The sequence below is a fragment of the Podarcis melisellensis genome, assembly GCF_964234715.1.
Source record: "Podarcis melisellensis genome assembly, chromosome: 6".
Lineage (NCBI taxonomy): Eukaryota > Metazoa > Chordata > Lepidosauria > Squamata > Lacertidae > Podarcis > Podarcis melisellensis.
The window spans coordinates 58,551,581-58,570,947 of NC_138538.1; the positions used below are offsets into that span (position 1 = coordinate 58,551,581).

General features: G+C 43.1%; 2 protein-coding genes across 4 annotated transcripts in view; both read right to left on the reverse strand.

The window, feature by feature from the left end:
- OMA1 (OMA1 zinc metallopeptidase) overlaps positions 1–7,217 on the reverse strand; it is a 30,175-nt gene extending 22,958 nt beyond the window's left edge. For 2 of the 3 annotated variants that reach the window (XM_081915836.1, XM_081915838.1), the window contains exons 1-2: positions 6,079–7,217; positions 2,925–3,419 (exon numbers count right to left, since the gene is read on the reverse strand). In XM_081915836.1, the coding sequence (XP_081771962.1) occupies positions 2,925–3,397 (473 nt within the window). In that variant the 5' untranslated portion in view covers positions 3,398–3,419; positions 6,079–7,217. The remainder of the gene's footprint in view (positions 1–2,924; positions 3,420–6,078) is intronic. The other variant, XM_081915837.1, reaches the window with a different exon arrangement.
- An 8,653-nt stretch (positions 7,218–15,870) lies between these two features.
- TACSTD2 (tumor associated calcium signal transducer 2) lies at positions 15,871–17,604 on the reverse strand. Its single transcript, XM_081915323.1, has one exon. The coding sequence runs from the start codon at positions 17,489–17,491 to the stop codon at positions 16,565–16,567; it is 927 nt and encodes a 308-aa protein (XP_081771449.1). The 5' UTR covers positions 17,492–17,604; the 3' UTR covers positions 15,871–16,564.
- Between the last annotated feature and the right edge of the window lie 1,763 nt (positions 17,605–19,367).

Sequence of the window (19,367 nt, forward strand, 5' to 3'; positions counted from 1 at the left end):
AAGCAAAAGTGAGGTAATATAATGCCAGGCAAGTGGCAAGATATTACAGTCGTACCTCCAGTTACTAGCTTAATTTGTCCCAGAGGTCCGTTCTTAACCAGAAACTGTTCTTAACCTGAGGTGCGCTTTCGCTAATGGGGCCTCCCTCTTGCGCCATGCTGCCACCACGCGACTTCCATTCGCATCCCGGGGCAAAGTTCGCTACCAGGAGACCTACTTCCGGGTTAGTGGAGCTCATTACCTGAAGTGTTCGTAAGCAGGACGGTACATAACCTGAGGTTGCACTGTATACAAAAAAAAAGTGGGAGATTGCTCAATTGAAATTTGAGGAACCAAACAGCAGTTTAAATAATCTAATGCTATTCTCCTTCTAAACTTTTTTTTTTTTTAAAGTTAATTTCTACAGATCTAAAATCTGGCTACAATGAAGCCTTTGAGAATGGAAAAGGGAAGCCAAAACAAAAATCTAATGAATATTTAAAGGCTGAGAAAACATTAACTATTATATTCTATTTTAAAAAAACAACATTCTGCTCTGGAGAATAATAAGAAAAAGAACCAAGTTTCAAAACACTGAGACACCTTATTTACAGTAAGAAAAATGTGTTCATTTAATAACAAAGAAAAGGTTTAATAAGGGGTGGGATTTACCACATATACCACGATGGTTTTCCACAGGGTCCAACTTGTATATACAATTTAAATTTAATAGATGGTTCCTTGAGCAGCAACAGAACATCCATATTGCAAAAGCACAAGTGGAGCATCATTTGCTGCTTTGGCCTGCATAGTGAATATGTAAAGTTTATGGCCAGAATCCAGAGCACTGTAAAAGCAGCTCCAAGGGAGATTTTATACTTGTTTTCCTCAAACAGAAGTCCTCCCTCTATGCCACAAGGCAAACCTGAGGACTTCCAAAACTGAGGATGATTTTCAAAAGTGATTTGTTATGTGGCATGGGGAAGTAAAGGAGTCAGCTCTTCAAAGTCAAAATTTCTACTGCACTAATATATATATATATATAAACACACACACACACACACACACACAGTGGTACCTCGGGTTACAAACTCTTCAGGTTACAGCCTCCGCTAACCCGGAAGTAGTACCTCAGGTTAAGAACTTTGCCCCAGGATGAGAATAGAAATCGCGCATTGGCAGCGCGGCAGCAGCGGGAGGCCCCATTAGCTAAAGTGGTACCTCAGGTTAAGAACCAATTAAGTCCGTAACTAGAGGTACCACTGTACTAGAAAACTAGATGCATGCTTTGTGATTGACCTATTCTTAAGCCCAAATTACTCAACCTCCAATCCAGAAAAACAGCTTACAAGGTGAAGCATCAGACACATGCCCTTACCACCGCTCATAAATCCAAGGGCGATGCAGGCCTATATATGCAGTGCCCCAGATTCTGAGAACCTTCCACTCCTTTCCCAGGAAGTTTGCAAAGGTGTGGCTTCCTCAGCAGGATAGTACATGCATGGAGACAGTGCTGCAGCAGCCCTCTGATGTGCACATGATATCTAGATTGGAGATTAGTAGCCAAATTACCTTTTAAAAGGTGACTAGAGATGAGGATGTGCTCCTAATATTAGAAGTGCATTACCAAGATCCAAATTTCGTTAACTGATTGGTCTGCAAGCTAGGAACGAAACTCACTGCGCTGAGTCACTGTTAAAAACTTGAGAGACGCAACTACTTCCTCGGTGGAAATTACACAACAAGGTGTGTCTTGGCAACACAGTTAAAAACATTCTAAATTTTATTTTATTATAAAGAGGAAATGTTTTTAAAGGATAATAAAGTGGCTAACTGCTGGTGGCATTTAAGAGAAAAAGGCACTGCTCAGACAGTATAGAACTAAAAGCACAGGAAGAACACTCTGCTCCTAAGCCACCAAGTTTATGCCATTTCAAACTAAGCATATTTAAAGCATGTTTATTTCTTCTGCTTCTTTCCCACCTTCCCACCAAAGTGATGAAAAGAGTTGCATACTCCACTTCAGAGGTGTTTGAGAGCTTCACAGATTTCAAATCAAGGAAGCAGTTGGCCTTTCAAGTAATTAAAACTTGACTAAGGTAAATGAAAATCAATAAAAACAAAACATATCCCCAAAGCAGGGGCTGCTTTCATGGGAAAGCACAGAAACAGAGGTGCGATCTATCATGGTTCCAGGCCAAGACTGGACAATGCTCACTCTCTCCTTCCTACAGCCCCTGCCCCATCCTCTTTACAAGAATCAAAAGTGGTACCGTACTATCAACCTAGTGCCTAGAGCCAGGAGGCATTATCCCTCAGTACTGGGAGGGAGGGCAAGGGACCAGAAAGTACCTCAGTGCTATTCTAGCATCATTTGCTGAAGGATAGAGGTAGAATATTCACATAGTTTGGGGGACAGTTTGGGAAACAGCATAGGAATGTACTTTACCCTTTTTTTCCAAGTTACACATGTTCTTCCAAGCTACCTCACCAGGCTTTAAAGCAGGTGAGAGGACGAGGTGAGCAGAGACACAAAATCAGCAGTCATTCTCGCAAAAAGTGAGCTTTCACCATCTACAATGGTACCTCAGGTTACATACGCTTCAGGTTAAAGACTCCGCTAACCCAGAAATAGTGCTTCAGGTTAAGAACTTTGCTTCAGGATAAAAACAGAAATTGGGCTCCGGCAGGAGGCCCCATTAGCTAAAGTGGTGCTTCAGGTTAAGAACAGCTTCAGGTTAAGTACGGACCTCCGGAACGAATTAAGTACTTAACCTGAGGTACCATTGTATTTGCAAGGCTCCTCTGCAACATTATGAGCATGCCAGACAGTCTCATGTGAAGTTTGCAAAGTATCCTATTAACCTTGCATCTAAATTTACATTGCAACAATGTAGTATACTCTATACTGCTATAGCGTGTAGCAGAGCAATATTAATGTTTACCTCCCAAGGATGACAGCAAATAGTTTCTGAACAGGCTTCAATAGAATCCACAAGATTGGAACAGGAGCCGCCTTCAGTGCTGAAGATCTGTGAAAAGGCCTGTGAATCTGGACATTGTGAGAAGCAGTCAAGTGTCGAGATTTTTGAAAAGAAAGTCCTCTTGCCCTTTGCTCAGAGAGAATACAAGGCCTCCTAGAACAGCTGTGTGCAACGTTGAAAATTCCTGCATTCTTAGGGTTCAAAAGCCGCACTTGACTTTTATTAATGAGGTTACTGTAGGTGTTGGAACTTTCAGTCATTAAGTAGCACCTTCTGTTTTTACTTTTGTTCCATGATTGGCACTTAGTCACTTGATGCTGGTGTCTGTTCAATGCTTCACTGGAAAACTTGTAAGGATTAATGCACTTTCCCCAACAGGCCAAAGATGTAAATCTAGTTAAAAGACAGTTTCTTGAGCCACTAAGAGCAGCCATCTCTCTCTCTCACATGTTACACCTAGAAATGTAAATCAAGAGTATATATTTTTAAATGATGCAATAGCAAATGATAACGCTGTAAGACACTATGCTCTTTAAGGGTGTGTATTCACTAGAACTCAGTACTGGGTACTGGGAAAACCTCAGCATGGTTCTCCCAAAGTGCTGGGAGCTGTTGCTGGGTACAATGGCCTAGTTCAGATAATTGTTCCAGGTTTCAAAAACTATGGTTTATTAAATTAGGAGCAGGAGCCAGGGTCAAATACCTACACCCTTTCCACTGTTCTGCTTCATTTCTGATTTACAAAAAGCCAGAGTTGTGGGTCCAAAACTGTGTGAATCTGTCAGTTAGCAACCAGGATAATATCTGACAATAAGCCAAAATTCTCCAGATATAATAGGGAACTCAAGCTTAGTAAAAGTCAGAAATGAAGTGCTGAATAGACACACTATTAAACATAAAAAAATTCCACACTGAAGAGGAAAAGAGGGTCAAAATGAATACAGTTCCCCCTATCCCATTGCTATTACCCAAGTTCACAAACTATTAAGATAGACTTCCCCCACTTTGGGCCGAACCACAGTTTCGGAAGCCCAGAAAAATAGTCCAAATGAAGCCAATGGGTCACACAGAATCTTTACATCCATGAGCTACATCACACATAGTTCAGGTAACCAGTTAGTACACGGCAATGTGTGGGAGTGAGCCTTGCACTCTTTTCTCCCAACAGGACACACCTGTATGAGTAGGACTTATATAATACATCCACCCCATTTTTTAAACTTGCATGAATTGTATGCAAACCCCATTTACACATAGAGTGGGAGAGAATATGTGGTCCCTATAAGAACATCAAGGGTTGGAACCAATGTAAGAATCCTGACCACAGCCACTGGCATTTATTTTCCATATGTGACACCTTGGTTTCCAACCAAAATTTGGGATACAATGAAGTGATTGCAGAGTTGAAAAAGTTGATTTGGGTGTAATATCCCACTGCAGTAAATGCAGGTCCCACTTCTGATCTTTAGCTGACCATTTCTCTGGCTGATTACTTCAAATCACTGGGTTGCTGTCAACTACTGTTTACTCAGAGTAATTAACTTGTACTCACTTAAATTACTGGACCTAAGTTAATTGCAGCCATTAATTTAAAGATGCCTACTCTGAATAAAAGATAGTTGAATACAACCCACCACATGAAATTCAGCACACACACAACTTCCTTGGCACCCATAGCCCATGGCCCTCTGTCCACCCTTTTTACCTTGTTCTCTGTTCAGTGTCAGCAGCAAACTCCTTCCCTCAGGCCAACAGTCAGCCCCTTCCCTTAACTCTCTGATTTGGCTTCCCTTTCAAAGTTTCCAAATATCACCTCCATCACTAAATCACTAGGTGTCTTTATGCAAGCCACAATCTCTCATCTTCACCCCCTATTCTCCATCTGCAAGATGGAGATAGTAATATTGATCTACCTGGCAGAGTTGTTGTAAGGATTATTGAGAGATTCCAAGTAAAATGCTTGGAGCTCTCTGAAGCGCTATATAAGCACGAAGTAGTATACTAGCAGCTACCCCCCTGCTTTGTTTACCAACTAGCCCAGCCTCCCCCAACCTGGTGCCCTCCATAAGTTCTGGGCTACAATTCCCATCTGCAACACTGCCAGCACAGCTGTGGTAGCTGGGACTGATGGGAGTTACAGTCCAAATCTACAGGGCACCAGGTTAATCTAGCCTGAGAAGTCAAACGTCTGGCACTATCCAGTCCAGGACAGATCCATTAACAATGCACTTGTGCCCCATGGAAAACACCCTCATGAAAGTTCATGTACTGACTGTACTACCTTCAATACCAGGAGCCAACTCCCTGTGAGGGAATATCTGGCCGTCATATTCAAACCCAGAGACAATTGCATGGAGAGAATGACACAACGAAATAGGTGAGGCTTTAACTAAGGCTGACTATCCAAATGTCAAAAAGGGGGCACGCAAAATGAGGAGCAGGCAGGTGTTTTTCCCCGGAAGTAGAGCCATTCTTCTTTCCCTCATAGAATAGATATTTCTCACTTAAATTTCAAGTCAAATTTCCATTGCTAATTAAAACCAGCAATGAACGGCTGGATTAGGTGGGAATCCTAAACCATATTATCTGCTATATGAGTACATATCAGAGGAAATGCGGGTTCGCCTTGTGACTTGGGTGGCTTTGTCCCACAGAAGCAGTCACAATGTGGAGGCCTGAGGGACCAGAGAGACGATGCAACGTATTGCTTGGCTAAATAAATTTCGCACGCTTTTAACTTCCAAGATCTTTCCAGCTACAGGCCCCTGTGGCTCCAGAAGCACCCATCGCAACTGGTGCCCCAGGGTCTCCTTCAGCTCCTAGGCTCGAGGGCGAGGAAGGACACGCACACCCTCTCTCCTGCGCCTCAAGCCATGCGAGAGAACCCAGGTTTCCCTTGGCGCAGAAGAGCCGCGGGGGGGGGGGGACTGACCCGCCGCCTCCCTGCGCCACCTGAGCCTCTTTGGCCAACGTCAACAGGAGACGCTGCGAGGGCAGGAAGGCGAAACGCCTTCCGAAGAAGACACAGCAGCAGGGAAACCGGAGCCAATAGAGAGCAAGCGGGACGCCTCCTTATAACTGCCTTTCCCCCGCCATCGCCACTCCCGTCACCTACCAGCCGCAACAGAACAAACTGGTTCCAGGAGGAGGAGGAGAGGTTGCCAAAAGCTCAAGTCGGAGACGAGGCGCGGAGGGGGGGGGGGGAGAGGAGCAAGATCCCCTGCTCCGGCGATCCCTCCAGCAAGTAAAGACGTAATGGGGGGGGGGGCTTGAGATACCAGCGCTTTACCCTTACTAGCCGTCCGCCCAGCCCTGGAGAGAAGAAGGGGCGCTGCGCGTAAAGACGCAATGGCGACCTCTGGGACCCTTTGGCCGCGGAGAGGCGCGCCCTCCCGTGCACCAGGCCTCTTCCCCCTGCGCTCTACGGCTGGGGCGGCCGCTTGCCTTTCCTTCCGGGCTGGGGAGGGAGCCAATCGGTGGCAGAGTTTCCCTGTTTCGCGACCGCGAGAAGGCCGCCTCCAGCCGCTGTGTTTACTGTCAGCGAGTTGAGCGTGGAGGAGATTCTGAGCTGTGATTCTGCACCTATCTACCGGCAGTCCGGAGTGATGGAATGCAGTCATAGAATTGTAACGAAGGGATCCCGAGCGTCATCCAGTCGAACCCCCTGCAATGCAGAAATGTGCCATATTCGGTGGCATGTGTAGAACCAGGTTTTTAAATGTGCTTGTCCGCATGGGCGTAGCCAAGGGGGTGCAGCTATGCCGCCCAGATCAAATAAAGCAATAGAAATACTTAACTAACTGACCAATCTCGTCGGTATTGCGCCCCCTTCCCCAGCAAAAGCCCTGGCTACGCCCATGCTTGCCAGATGCGGATCTGCCGATATTTCCATTAGTACACCAGCGATGGGTGGTTCAGAAGTGTGTTGGGGCACTTACACTACCCTCAAATGGGCACACACATATTGCAAGTGCATTTACATGCAACTAAGTAAGACTGGGAAATAAATGTCCACGTGTGGTGGCTTTCCCATAGCCCAGGGGTACTGGAGAAATCAAATGGAAGAAACCTTTAAATGGTGGCTCATCAACAGCCTTTCCTGTTGCAAGGGAAGACAGAGATTTTTCTCCTCCTGGACATCTGGATTTCAAAATTAGGGGAAGACAGACAAGTGGTTGGCCAAATTATGCCATAATGGACCATTGTGTGAAGAGGGTACTTTTCAGTGGCTGCAGGGTCCAGAGCATACTCTAATTAGAGATGCACTAGGCTCACTCAGCTCAGGGGTGGGAAACCTCTGACCTGCAGGACTAATTTGGCTCAGCATGGGTTCCAGTTTGGGACAAAAAGTCATTTCCCCCAAACCATGCCCACCTGCCCCACAGCTGCAACATGAGGAGTGGGGCTGGTAGAAACACAGCTGCCTTTGCACAATCAGGAGCCTTAAAGTGCCCCGGCAAGGGAGGCTTCTTGTCAGTGGCAATGAGAGTGATCCTGTCGGGTTCAGCTGTGCTACTAAGTTCCCCATGGAGAACTTGGCAGTGCAGCCAACCCCTGCCCAAAGCGGCTCATGAAAGCAGATCACTCTGCTTTCCACAGTCCCCCACCAACCTGGGAGCAAACTCAAAATGCCACCTTGTGATCTTTCATTGGAAAGTATGGTTTATAAATATGTAAACAAAATAAATGATGCAAGCACTAAATTCCCTTTTGCAGCCGTATTACACCCTCTTCTGTAACTTCACAACAGGCATTATGACGTAGGTTAGGCTGAGAGTTGGTGAATAGCCTAAGGTAGGAAGTGAGCAAAAACAAGGACAGGTTAAGTGAGTTTAAAATGTGAAACTACACATGCTCATGGTGTTTTCTTTTTGTTTATCAGGGTTGGGGAAATGCTTTTCATTTGTGGTTTGCTGATGATTGTGCAGCTGAACAGACTCACAAGTACTTTTTCTAGCCCATGAAAGCTTTTGTGATAATAAACCACAAGACTTATTTTGTGAGACTTTATTCCATTTGTTCCTTTTGGGAGGAAGGGGGGGGGCTTTTTTGGGAACTGAACTAGGGCCCTGAAATCACCTTAAAAGGACTGTGGTGGGTTTAATTCTCCTGTGCCTTATTCAGAAATATGAAGCCGTGATAGTTATTCTAGGGAATCTTGGAAACAGCAAACAACACTATCTCCATTGTCAAGTCATGTTTGCATCCTGTCAGCCCTTCAGCCAGACGGATGGCATAACCTTACAAGTCATTAGCTCCTCTATTTTCAAAAAAATGCTTATCTTTCATTAAGTATTCATAAAATAATAAGAATGTTAAACCACTGTGAAATATTTATAGAGCAGTAAGGAACAGGTTTACTCTACAGATTTGGAACTGAGATTTTGAATATTTAGAGATATATTTATGCATTGCTTTTGAAGATGACATTTGCAAACAAGAAAGGAGATATTGCCCATGAACCTGAAATAAGTAGCTCTGGGAGCTGAGTTTCTTAAAAAATAATTGTGGCATAAAATTATGAGGCTTGCAATAAAATATTAGCTGCAGCTGTCAAGCTGCCAGTCCTGACACTAAAACTCCCTGGTTCATTTAGCACCTGCTACTCAGGCTGAATCTTATACGCTCCTTTCTGGGGAAAAGTTCCACTGAACTCAATGGGGCATACTCCAGGGCAAACAAGTATAGGCTCGCATCCACACCATATATTAAAGCCTATTGCTTCTCCCAAAGAATCCTGGGAACTCTTGTTTGTTCAGGGTGCTGGGAAATTGTAGCTGCAGGGGTTAAATGACAGTTCCCAGGTTTCTTTAGGGGAAGCCATTTTTTAAAATGTGCTTTCAAATGCACCTAGGATTACAGTCCACACCTTCACACTTGCAGACTGGCCTGGTTCAGATACCAGAGTTCTCACCAGAGACAACTGAAAATTACTGAGACCCACTGTTTTGGCTCCCACTCCTAGACACAGTACTTGAACTTTCAACTTTATTGCCAAAGGCTTTATTCCAAAATTCTGTGCAGGGTCTAAAAATAGGTCTGGTTACAGGTACACAGGTCAGGAGTTCAAAGGCGCTCTAAGACGAATGGCTAAGATGTCTCAACACTTGACACACATGCTTGACCCACCTTTTGAAGAGCAGGGCAGGTGCGGTAATTTGTGTTTGTTCTCTTACCAAAGACTGGGCAGGCAAGCAGGTGCTCCTGCAAGTAGACTGGCTCTGCTGGTGCTGACATGGCCAATGGAATGTCCTTAGAGATGGAGCAGTGCATCCATCTCATGGTCCGACCTAGGCTCAGAAACCTTCCTTGAGGTGGGAAAAGCTTCACGGCAGGGTGGAGACTGGATCAGATGGCTCTCTCACAGCTGGAACATCCAATGCCACTGGGGTGGTGCTTTCTCCCAACAGACCACTTGGCCCATCCCCGATGCCAGGCACTCTTCCCATTCGTCATCCCCCTTGGACCAGCCCTGCCAAGATGTCTCCACAGGGCGTATGACACCCACCCTGAGAGACTTCTTGTTCTCATGTCTTCCTTTAAGGCTTTCCCATAGCTGGCCAGTGTGAGAACAGGAAGCTGGACTAGATGAGCCATTGACCTGATCAACCAGGCTCTTCCTGTGTTCTTAAAATAGGGCAGAGCCAGATTCAAAATGGCAGCAAGGACAGTTTGGCATAATCACCTGGCAATTGCCGATATTGATACCGAATCCTTCTTTGGAAATTGCTAAACCAGAACGAGCCACAGTGAGCCTCAGGCTTGCCCCTCTTCCAGCCTGGCTATGAGGAATTCACATCCATTTGGCCTTAGCTCCAGCTTCTCATATTGTGAGAAACAACAAACAACTGTGTTTGCTGTTAATAATGGTTTGTTTGAAACAAGGCACCTTAAAACCATGGGCTATGAAGTTGACTTGTTTAAACAACCACAGTTAAAATGAACAACAATTTGGTTTAGGGAAACACACTAAACTGTGGTTAATGGAAGAGTGAAAGGTTCTGACATGCCATTTCAAACATGCCAGAGGCTCAGCTTGCTGTGACTCATTCTTGTCACACTAAACTATGGTTTAGCTTGCCATCCGAATGTGGCTGCTGCACAGATACTCTGTCAATTGTGGGTGTATGAAGCTTATGTTATGGTACTAAATTCACATTATGCACCCTGCTTTTCTAAAACACCCCTGACTGGCAATCCTACATAATAATATTCTGAAGTCGTCACCAAATGTAGCATGAGTAATTACAGGATAGCTTCATTGAAATCCAACAGTGAATACCTCTTAATATAAAAATGTAACATGTATAGTCATACAATTAGAAATGTGTAAGTGCTGGTTTTCTTTAAATAGGCAGCTAGATCTACAGACATAAGTAGTTATTAAAGCTGTGGCTGTTCGTGAATTTTAATGAAGACATAGCACCTTTTATTTTGAGGAAAGGATCAAAAAGAGCTTTTTAAAATAAAGTTCCCAAGAGACTCTGGCCTTAGGTCAACCTTTGGACAATTGAACTAACATTATTTTCTATACAAAAAACCCGACACCTTATATTGTACATAGACCTTGGCTGCTACGGGTTTTACCAAGGGCAAGCTCTGAGGTATATCCAGGAATATAGCAGCCCTTTAAAATATGCTTTGAGCATTTCGCTACTGAGATAAAGAGAAAAGAAAATAGAAAAACACCATCTGCATTTCATTAACAGGAGGCCTGCTTTGCCTATCAAACACCGTGTCTAGAAAAGGCAGAAAAAAGCAGGAGGAGCTGAAATTGTATTTTGCTGAAATGCGTAGGAATTCCAAATTTAAAATTTCATAGGATTATGGATGTCAAAATGCGGATTTGGAGAGTATGTGTGAAAAACCCTGAAATGGCTGAATAAAATGTTGCTAAAACAACTGCAGTCCCTTTGTATGACAGATACATGGCTTTTGTAAATGCAAGCCCAAATGGAATTTACCTTACCTCCAAGGAGTGCTGTTTATACAATACACCTAAAATGCAAAGTTTTCCTGGCTGCCAGGTCCCTCAGTGTGATAGCTTACTAAAAGATTACAGGTGAAAACTTATTGTTTTTTTCTCTACCTTTTTATGCTTGCAGATATTGTTCAATAGTCCCCAGAAAGAATTAACAGATTTTAACATTCTTGTACAAAGAAACTGTACTGTATCTGTGTAAATATTCAGGGAATGACAGAGGTTAGAGAGAGAATTAGAACTAGGATTCCCCTCCCCCCACCCTTTGTGCACTGGAGACCCCATTCAAATAGGCCATTTACTAGAAAGATCCAATTATTATACTGTTGTTCAGCATATTTCCTCCGGTGAGAAAAAAGACATTTTTTTTTTTACACACACACATACAAGTCTAGTGGGGACAGACGTTTATTCCAAATAAAAATTGCCTGAGAAATAATGGGAGCAAATGTCACCGGTTCTTTTGGGGTCCATCTCTAAAACCTCAGAGGAGGATTACAAATCCATTCTCATTCTGCCTCTCATTTAGATAACAACCATGTGTCTCCCCATAATTGTTTCCTAGGTAGTGAAGTGTACTGGAGTAGGATTCTAAGTGTATTGTCCCTCAGGGAGCAAAGACCTTCATGAAAATAAAATGAGGATCTTGTCAGCTTATTCAGCGTGTGCAAAATTTTAACGAGGCAAAACTGTGGCATAAGGAATAGTGCTCTGGCTGCCAAACAATATATATAAATATATATAAAACCTGGGAAAGTCAAGTCTTCCTGCTCTGATAGGCAATTGTAACATCTCAAGATTAATTTTAGCATTAAAATGAAGTAATTGCGGCACTTAGAAATTTATCAAAACCCTGAAACAGATCAATGGGAAGGCTTTGAAAAGGGTAATTGTACCTGCATGGGAAAGATTATTGCTGTAATAGTATTAACCATCCCAATTAAGGAATAGGGAATTGAGGGGGCAATTTGTTAATATTACAACCCATTCTCTGAAGAAGTGGTTAAAACCCTAAGATATAAATTATGTAGTGTTTATCAGTATTTTATCACGATTATTTAATTACTTAAACTGTTCCAACTGTCATGTACCTAGCTTTTTTGTAAAGCACTTGTGATTAGATATATCTATATATTTCCTAAGCATGTCAAAGGACAAGAAAACCATTTCCAGTGTGGTGAGATCACTTTACATTATATACAGTATGATTGCACTGGTAACAACAGTGTTTTCTTACACCTCAACAACTATTACATTTATTGTCACCCAAACTTCTGTGTGCCAGATTCCAATTCATCAGAAAGCATGAATATGTTTATTAAATTTCCACAAATTTCACATGTAATTCCAATACATAATAATTTTTTTCTTTTGTTTTATCAACTTACCCTTTTTTTATTTCGGCCCCTTGCTGCACCCTATCTTCTGTCTCTTATATTCACAATGCAATAATTTCTAATTATTCCTTTTGCTCATAGTTCAAATCCTGCTCATGGGCTCTTAATATTATAATGTTTCTTTAAATAATAAAAAAGAGGCTTTCATTCTTCAATAAAACAATCATCACTATTTTTTCTTATTACTGAAACTGGGTGCAAAACCTATTACTATGTGCTGATTAAAGTGAAATATTTTTTGTTGGCTGGTTTCAGCTCTAGCGACAACTAGATCATGTTTAATGAGGCAACCATTTTGACTGTCCACATTCATAGAGCAAGTGAATGTTGCCCACTGGGTAAGCATGGACAAAGCAGCTTTTGGGTGACATAGATCAGAGAAGTAGAACATGACCCACTGGATGTATAGTAGCCACAGGAAAAGCATTTGAGAACCCTCTGCACTGCATCCTGGCCTGTGATCAGCCAATTGTGTGAACCCATGGCCTAGCATCAAGTTCAGTTTTTGACACCCACAGCCAATGTTCAAAAGGCAGGTGGTACACCAAAAGCTGAATCGTGTGTGTGTTCTGGTAAATCTCCCCAACTGAATGACAGGCTAGAAACTGTCACGCCCAGGAGTTCCATTGATGGTGTCTAGTGCTTATTGGAACTGGTGGGATATAAAGTTGGGAGCCAACAGAAGGCTCAGTCATAGTCAACTAATTCTACTTTTGTCCCCCTTCTCCTCCTTCCTGCTGAGTTCTACAGGGGCAAAGCTGAGGCTAAAGAAGAGGCAGCTAACAGCTCCGGTCACCCCCTGGACTGTAGGGATGCAGGCAGTGGCGTAGTGTGGGGGGTGCAGGGGGGCCGGCCACACTGGGCGAAACATCTGGGGGGGCGCTCGCACTCACAGCTCTCTGCCCCCTGCTAAAATCCATGGGTTAGGGGGCGCAAATTACTTGCCTTGCCCCGGGTGCTGACAACCACGCTACGCCACTGGATGCAGGTGAAGAGGGCTGGCTGAGGGCAGTGCCCCATGCCCCCTAGTCAACCAACCTCCAATGATGTCCTGGTAAGAGCTGTTTCCACTCACACAAATGACTACACCAGATTACAGTAGAAGCAGAACAGAGAGGCTTTAACCATGAATTCAGTGGAAAAAAATAAACAATTTCAAGGAGTGTGAACTGTGGCCGGCTATTAAAGCAAGAGTTGCTAGTACACAAAAGTTGTTAAGGCTAAAGACCGAGGAGAGAGCTTCTAGGATTCTCCTGTAGGGTTATTTTCAGTTTTTGGGTCTAATAACATACAATAAAAGTGGTTTTCCCCAAACCCACCTCTAGCCAGCCCTTTCAGCTATCCATCAGCATGCCTGCCTCAGTAAATTGTTTGGCTTTTCCAATGCCTATTATGGATTAATTTATCATAGAGCAAGTTGCGGGTTGATTTCATTGCACACTGGAATGGGTCTGTGCTAAGACCTCTAATGACCTTGATCTGGGTGTGTGGGTGATGTAATTGGATAGCTTCTTCGTCCTATGAGTACTCACTCAAGTATGGATTGAAGTCGGTCTACAACTCAGCATATTGAAAGGGTAAGTTGAATTTTCTCACAGTCTAAGGTTCCCTTTCATGCACTTCCCATGAAATTAAAAGATCTCTGTGAACATTATTGGTAAAACACTGGTAGTCATCACAAGGTCCCAGTTAAAAATGAATGTGATAATAACAGCCACAGGTAGGTAAAGGAGGAAAAGTAGGAGTGGTGAGAAGGTTGAAATTGCAAGAAAGGAATGCAACCTGACTCAGAAAGGACGTGGAGTTTGTCAAAGTCAGTTTCTTCCTGCGTCTTTATGCCAGCTAGAATGGCATATGGCCAGAGATGTTCTCTGCATGTCTTGCTGCAATTAATCTTTCTGTTCTTTTGATTAATTGCTGGCATATACTGTATCCCTCCCCATTTATGACCTCTGAGCTTTCTCTATCCCTTAGCAGCATATACAACTGAGTCTTGACGGCATACACAGAAATACCAAAGCCCATCCACTTTTAGATGGGGTTAATTAATTATAGAAACTTTGATACATCTGTAGCTATGCATGGCCTAGTCTACTCTCTCACACAGAAACAAAAGTCTTCTCCTAACCCATCAAATCTCAATTATTTTTTCTGCTTTTTTGAAACAATTATGAATACTTGCACTTGTTTTCTTACTCATTAGTTTTCTTACTCATTGGATACATTGGCTACATTTACAATTCATAGTAAGTCACATGGCCAATAGTTTACCATGAACATTGATTACTTTAGTCCTCCCTGCTAGCAGCAGAAGCAACAAACCACAATCCTTTTTTAACGTTATGTCCAATCCAGGGATTGTGGTTTGTTTCGTGTATCAGGTGTGTTATTTGATCTTATCCGGAGATGCATACAAAGAATATATTTTAAAACAAACATAAAATTCTGAACAAAATTCTGAACAAAATAAAATTCTGAACAAAACTTATAAACCGCAATTGGTGAGTAAATAGCAAACCTTCGCTTCAAATCATGGTCATGGTTTGTTTGGAACAAAACAAACCACAATCCCTGGTTTGGACATAACACTAAACCAAGGTTTGTTGCTCCCACTTGCTTGTTGGGGGAGTGAAATAGGAGCATTCTGTATGTTCGCAACATTGCCACCCACATTATGAAAACCGTGGGCCCGAGGCATTGTTAGCTTATTTGATAACTGTGTCCCTGGTCAAAATAGCCTTGATATCTGTTGTCAGAAAAAATAAAAAATTAAGAGCAGGACCAAGTACAGATGTTCTCAACTATTCTGCAACCTTTCTGCAGAACATCTTAAAGAAGCTCTAAGATCACTTGGGTACCTCTTACTTGACAGCCTCTACAACGAAGGAACATTGTGCTTACAGCTATATGTGACTCACAGCTATATGGAGGAGTGCTTGTTCATTCAGCAGCAGTGGTTACAGATTATGGTGCAAAGATTGTGGTGGCCTGTAACGACTACCATAGTTTGTAATGACAATTTTAATAGCTTGTAGTGACTTACTGCTTTGGGGGAGAGGCTTTGTGGCTAAGATGACCTATCTATAGTGTCACAATAGCATGAAAGATCCTATTTTGCATGGACAAGATAGTTAACAAGAGGAGTACACTCTATAGCATATGCAACTATGTTGTACTGAGTCATTTTAGGTCTATTAAAACAGTAGAGAGGTTTTCGGGGGTTTCTTGCCAGCTAGACTGTGATGGCAAAGATTAGATAGCAAGCAGTGCACTTATTACCAGCAGCTGCTGTCACCAGATGAAAACGGGTGATACTTTCCAAGAAATGGCAATGGCTGGCAATGGTTTGATTATATTACACCACCCAGTACATGACTGGCAAGTAGTTTTCCCAGAGCTGGAATTCAGCAAGGACAGAAAAAGCTTACCCCTACAGTAAAACACCAGGAGATAGTTAAGGACCACAGGCAGCCTGATCTATGCTGGGAGGAAAAATCCTTTAGAATCACAGCATGAAACTTAGCAACAGTTTAAAGTTAAGAAAATTTATTTCAATGAAGATTACATTATAAACACACACACAAACACACAGACACACATCAGTTCCATGGTAAACGCTGACATTTGTTCACAGAAGGTATTACTATTTTACAAAAGAAATATTTTAGATCAGAGACAAAAAACAATCAGGTTTAAATGGAAGAAGGGAACCTTTCCAACACTTTTAATAATAGAAAGTCTGTCTCAAATGCACAGACAGAACACACACACCTTAGCAGCATGGGCCAAAGAGAACAGGGCGGGGGATTGGGGGATAGCTACACATAAACACACCCCAAAAAGATGTAGAAATGCAGTTAAAATAAATTAAACTAACCGTGTAGCTACAGAACATTGTTTTCTTAAAAAAACTACAGATCTGGAAAAGTTCAGGAGCGGGTACAGTACAGGGATTTTGTCCCTAACACATTGCTATTCATCTCAAATTATTATTTTTATCACATAGTACACTATAGTTAAAGGGAAATGCTAACTATAGCCCAATATTTTCCAACCTGGAATTGTAGACGTTTTACAAAGCTGTTTCTTTTATCTTTGATTAAACATTAATTTAAAAAAGAAAACCAAGTGCCCTCCCCACCTTCAAAAGACATGGTAGCAATCTTGTCATCTTCTTTCCATTCCGCCCATGTCATCTTAGTTCTACAGTCAAATTAAGGCACTTAGGCATGTTGTCCTTTTCGCATTTCTCCCATCTCTTTAATCTCAACCTTCTCATACTTGCCCGTCTTCCGCCTCCTGGTAACCACGAGCACAGTTATCCCAATAACAATGGCCAGGACTACCACCACCACAACTGCAATGATGCCCGCTGTCAGGCGCTGCATAGAGAACTCTGGTGGTTTGTCATCAACGTAGTATACTAGGATTTCTTCAATATCTAGAGGTTCGTCATTGACATAGAGACCAAACATATTATCGGGTGGGAAAATGGGTTTACCCTGGATGTCTTTTTCAAAGTAGTAAGCTACATCTGCAATGTCTACATCTTTGTAAGACTTGTCCGAAATGTTCTGCTTTAGGTCGATATGGATTAATGGCTCCTTGTACTCAACAGCTGTGATGAACTTCGGATGGAGCATATAGCGGTTTTCAATGAGCTGCCGGAAGCTGGTTGCCACTTCTGATTCAGACAAGGGAGTTTTTCGCTCTTTGTGCTTCATCTCAATGTAGATCCAGCTTGTTCTGACCAGCTCGTTGCACCTCATGTTGAGATCCCCCTTGTCCGTCCTCCTTACCCCAGCGCTGTTCACACACCAACAAGTATCTGTTTGGTTGCACTGCCTGGCTTTGAAGAAGCCCATGGCATCACATTCTGGGTTATAAAGTCCATCGTTGTCCACAAACCCATGTTCGGGCCTGGTAAAACTTCTGCCTCTTTTGGTTTTTATTTCCGCCTTCATCAGCAGACATTTTGGAGTCAGCGTTGAACAGTCCAGCCTCTGGTTCGAAACGCGTGCCGTACAGATGCAGCTGCCGGACTCCGAACTGCAAGACGCCAGGTTATTCGTTGGGCAAAAGCAGTCGTTCTGGGCAGCCGACGTGGCCACAAGCATCAACACCAGGGCAGCCCCAAAAGCAGACTCCATGGAGGATGAGCAAAAGAGGTCTTTAGGGAGAGACAGGGCAACACAGCAGCCTGAAGACAAGACACATCCACAACAAGAGCCTCCCGGTTTCTGAGTGATAGGGCGGGACAGCTGCCTCTCTTTCTACCATCGGACCTGCCCAACCAGTCTGGCTGGTGACGCTCAAACAAAGCAGGTGTGTGGTGACACAGAAAACCCACAGACCAAGAGAGCTGCGCCTTCTTCAGTAGGGAGTGGCAGCAACTCTCTGCCTTCTCATACTTCCCTACCCTCAGCCTCGCCTCCTGGTAATCACAAGTGAGGTAATTCCAGAAATAATGGCCAAGACTTCCACCACCTGCTTTTCTTTCCTCCCACTGAAGGAGGAAGCACATCATGCCAGAAACACAGAAACCAATACTACATTAAGTTCTTGCAAATAGAAACGTGCCTACCCCATGGGCCAAACTCTGCATAAGTGCTGGGTTAAAGGCTACTGTGAGGCCAAGCCCAGTCAGCCTCCGTTCTGTTCAGCCCAGGAGACCTACTAAACAGGGAAGACAAACAGTAGCTCCAGTGGTCAGTACTCATAGTAGACAGGATGTAAAGTGGAAAAGATCACAGCCTCCAGAAAACCCTCTTTTCTTTTCTTTTCTTTTCTTTTCTTTTCTTTTCTTTTCTCTGTCTTTTTTTTTTTTTTTAGAATCCTCATTATGTGTCAAGTGATTCAAGATGTAAGGCTGAGCCATTTCCATGGATATTCCACCAGACTATGGTAAGAAAGTCAGAGGGGGTGAGCAGACAATAGGACAGTTCTGGAAGCAGTGTTATACCTAAAATTTTTGGAATGCCCAAAGCAGCCAATCCCAACCTGGTCCTCTGTAGATTTTTTTGGGATGACAACTCCCATCACCAGCCACGGTAACTGCCTTCCTCTAATGTGGGTTTCACTGCCTTCTATCACTTTTTAAAAGTGTATACCTAATAAAATTCAACCGTACAGTACACCAAAAGTGTGGATTGGGGTAGCTATGACTGGCCATAGCTCCCTATTTTAAGTGTGCCCTGCGAGTGTCATATTGGGCTTTCCCTGTGTGTAATGTGTGAAGTGGCCCTCATTTCACAATCATCTCTTAGGAAATGCTGTTCTCCATACCATGGATCTCTGTTGCCTTGACCCTCATGGAGAGGCCCTGTCCAGTCCTGAAATTACATCAGGGGAGCGGGATTCAGATTGAAAACAACAGCACAAATAACCCTATGATATCAGTGAGGGGCATTCAGCCTTTGTTGACCAGGGTGCTCTCCAAGTGTTTTGGCCTACAACTCCCATCATCTCTGGGCAGCATGGCTGTACTCACTGGGGCTAATGGGAGTTGTAGTTTCAACGGCTGGAGGGCACCATATTGGCACAAGCTGTTTTAACACAATAACACCAATTACAGTTTCTTTTTCTATTAGGTTTCAGGATTCTTTACCATTGTCCTCTGCTATGACCATCCAAACCTGCCCTCTGTACACAGAAAACACATTACTCCAGGGGTCCATAGGTCCATTATTGTGTCAAACCACGAGGGCATACGGCTTAAGCTAGTCTTTCCTGTAGGGTTCTTGTTATCCAATACGATCTTCAAAATTGGTGTTATTGCACATCCTTGATGGGTTGGCTATTTATCTCATTTTAAAACAAAACATGTTTCTGCTCCTTGTGGATGGTCACTACATAACCTGCTCCATTTGAAATGTTCCAAGCTTAGACAATAAAAGACACAGCAACTTTCACTTGAGCTTTGCAAAGTTAAAAATACAATGATTAATATCATCAGGGAAGTTTCAGGAGGCATTTTGCAATCAAAACTCTGAGTAATTACTTCATAGGTGGCATTCTAGCAGACCG

Coding starts and splice junctions, on each gene's coding strand:
- TACSTD2 (XM_081915323.1), bottom strand. CDS start 17,491: ATGGAGTCTGCTTTTGGGGCTGCCCTGGTGTTGATGCTTGTGGCCACG.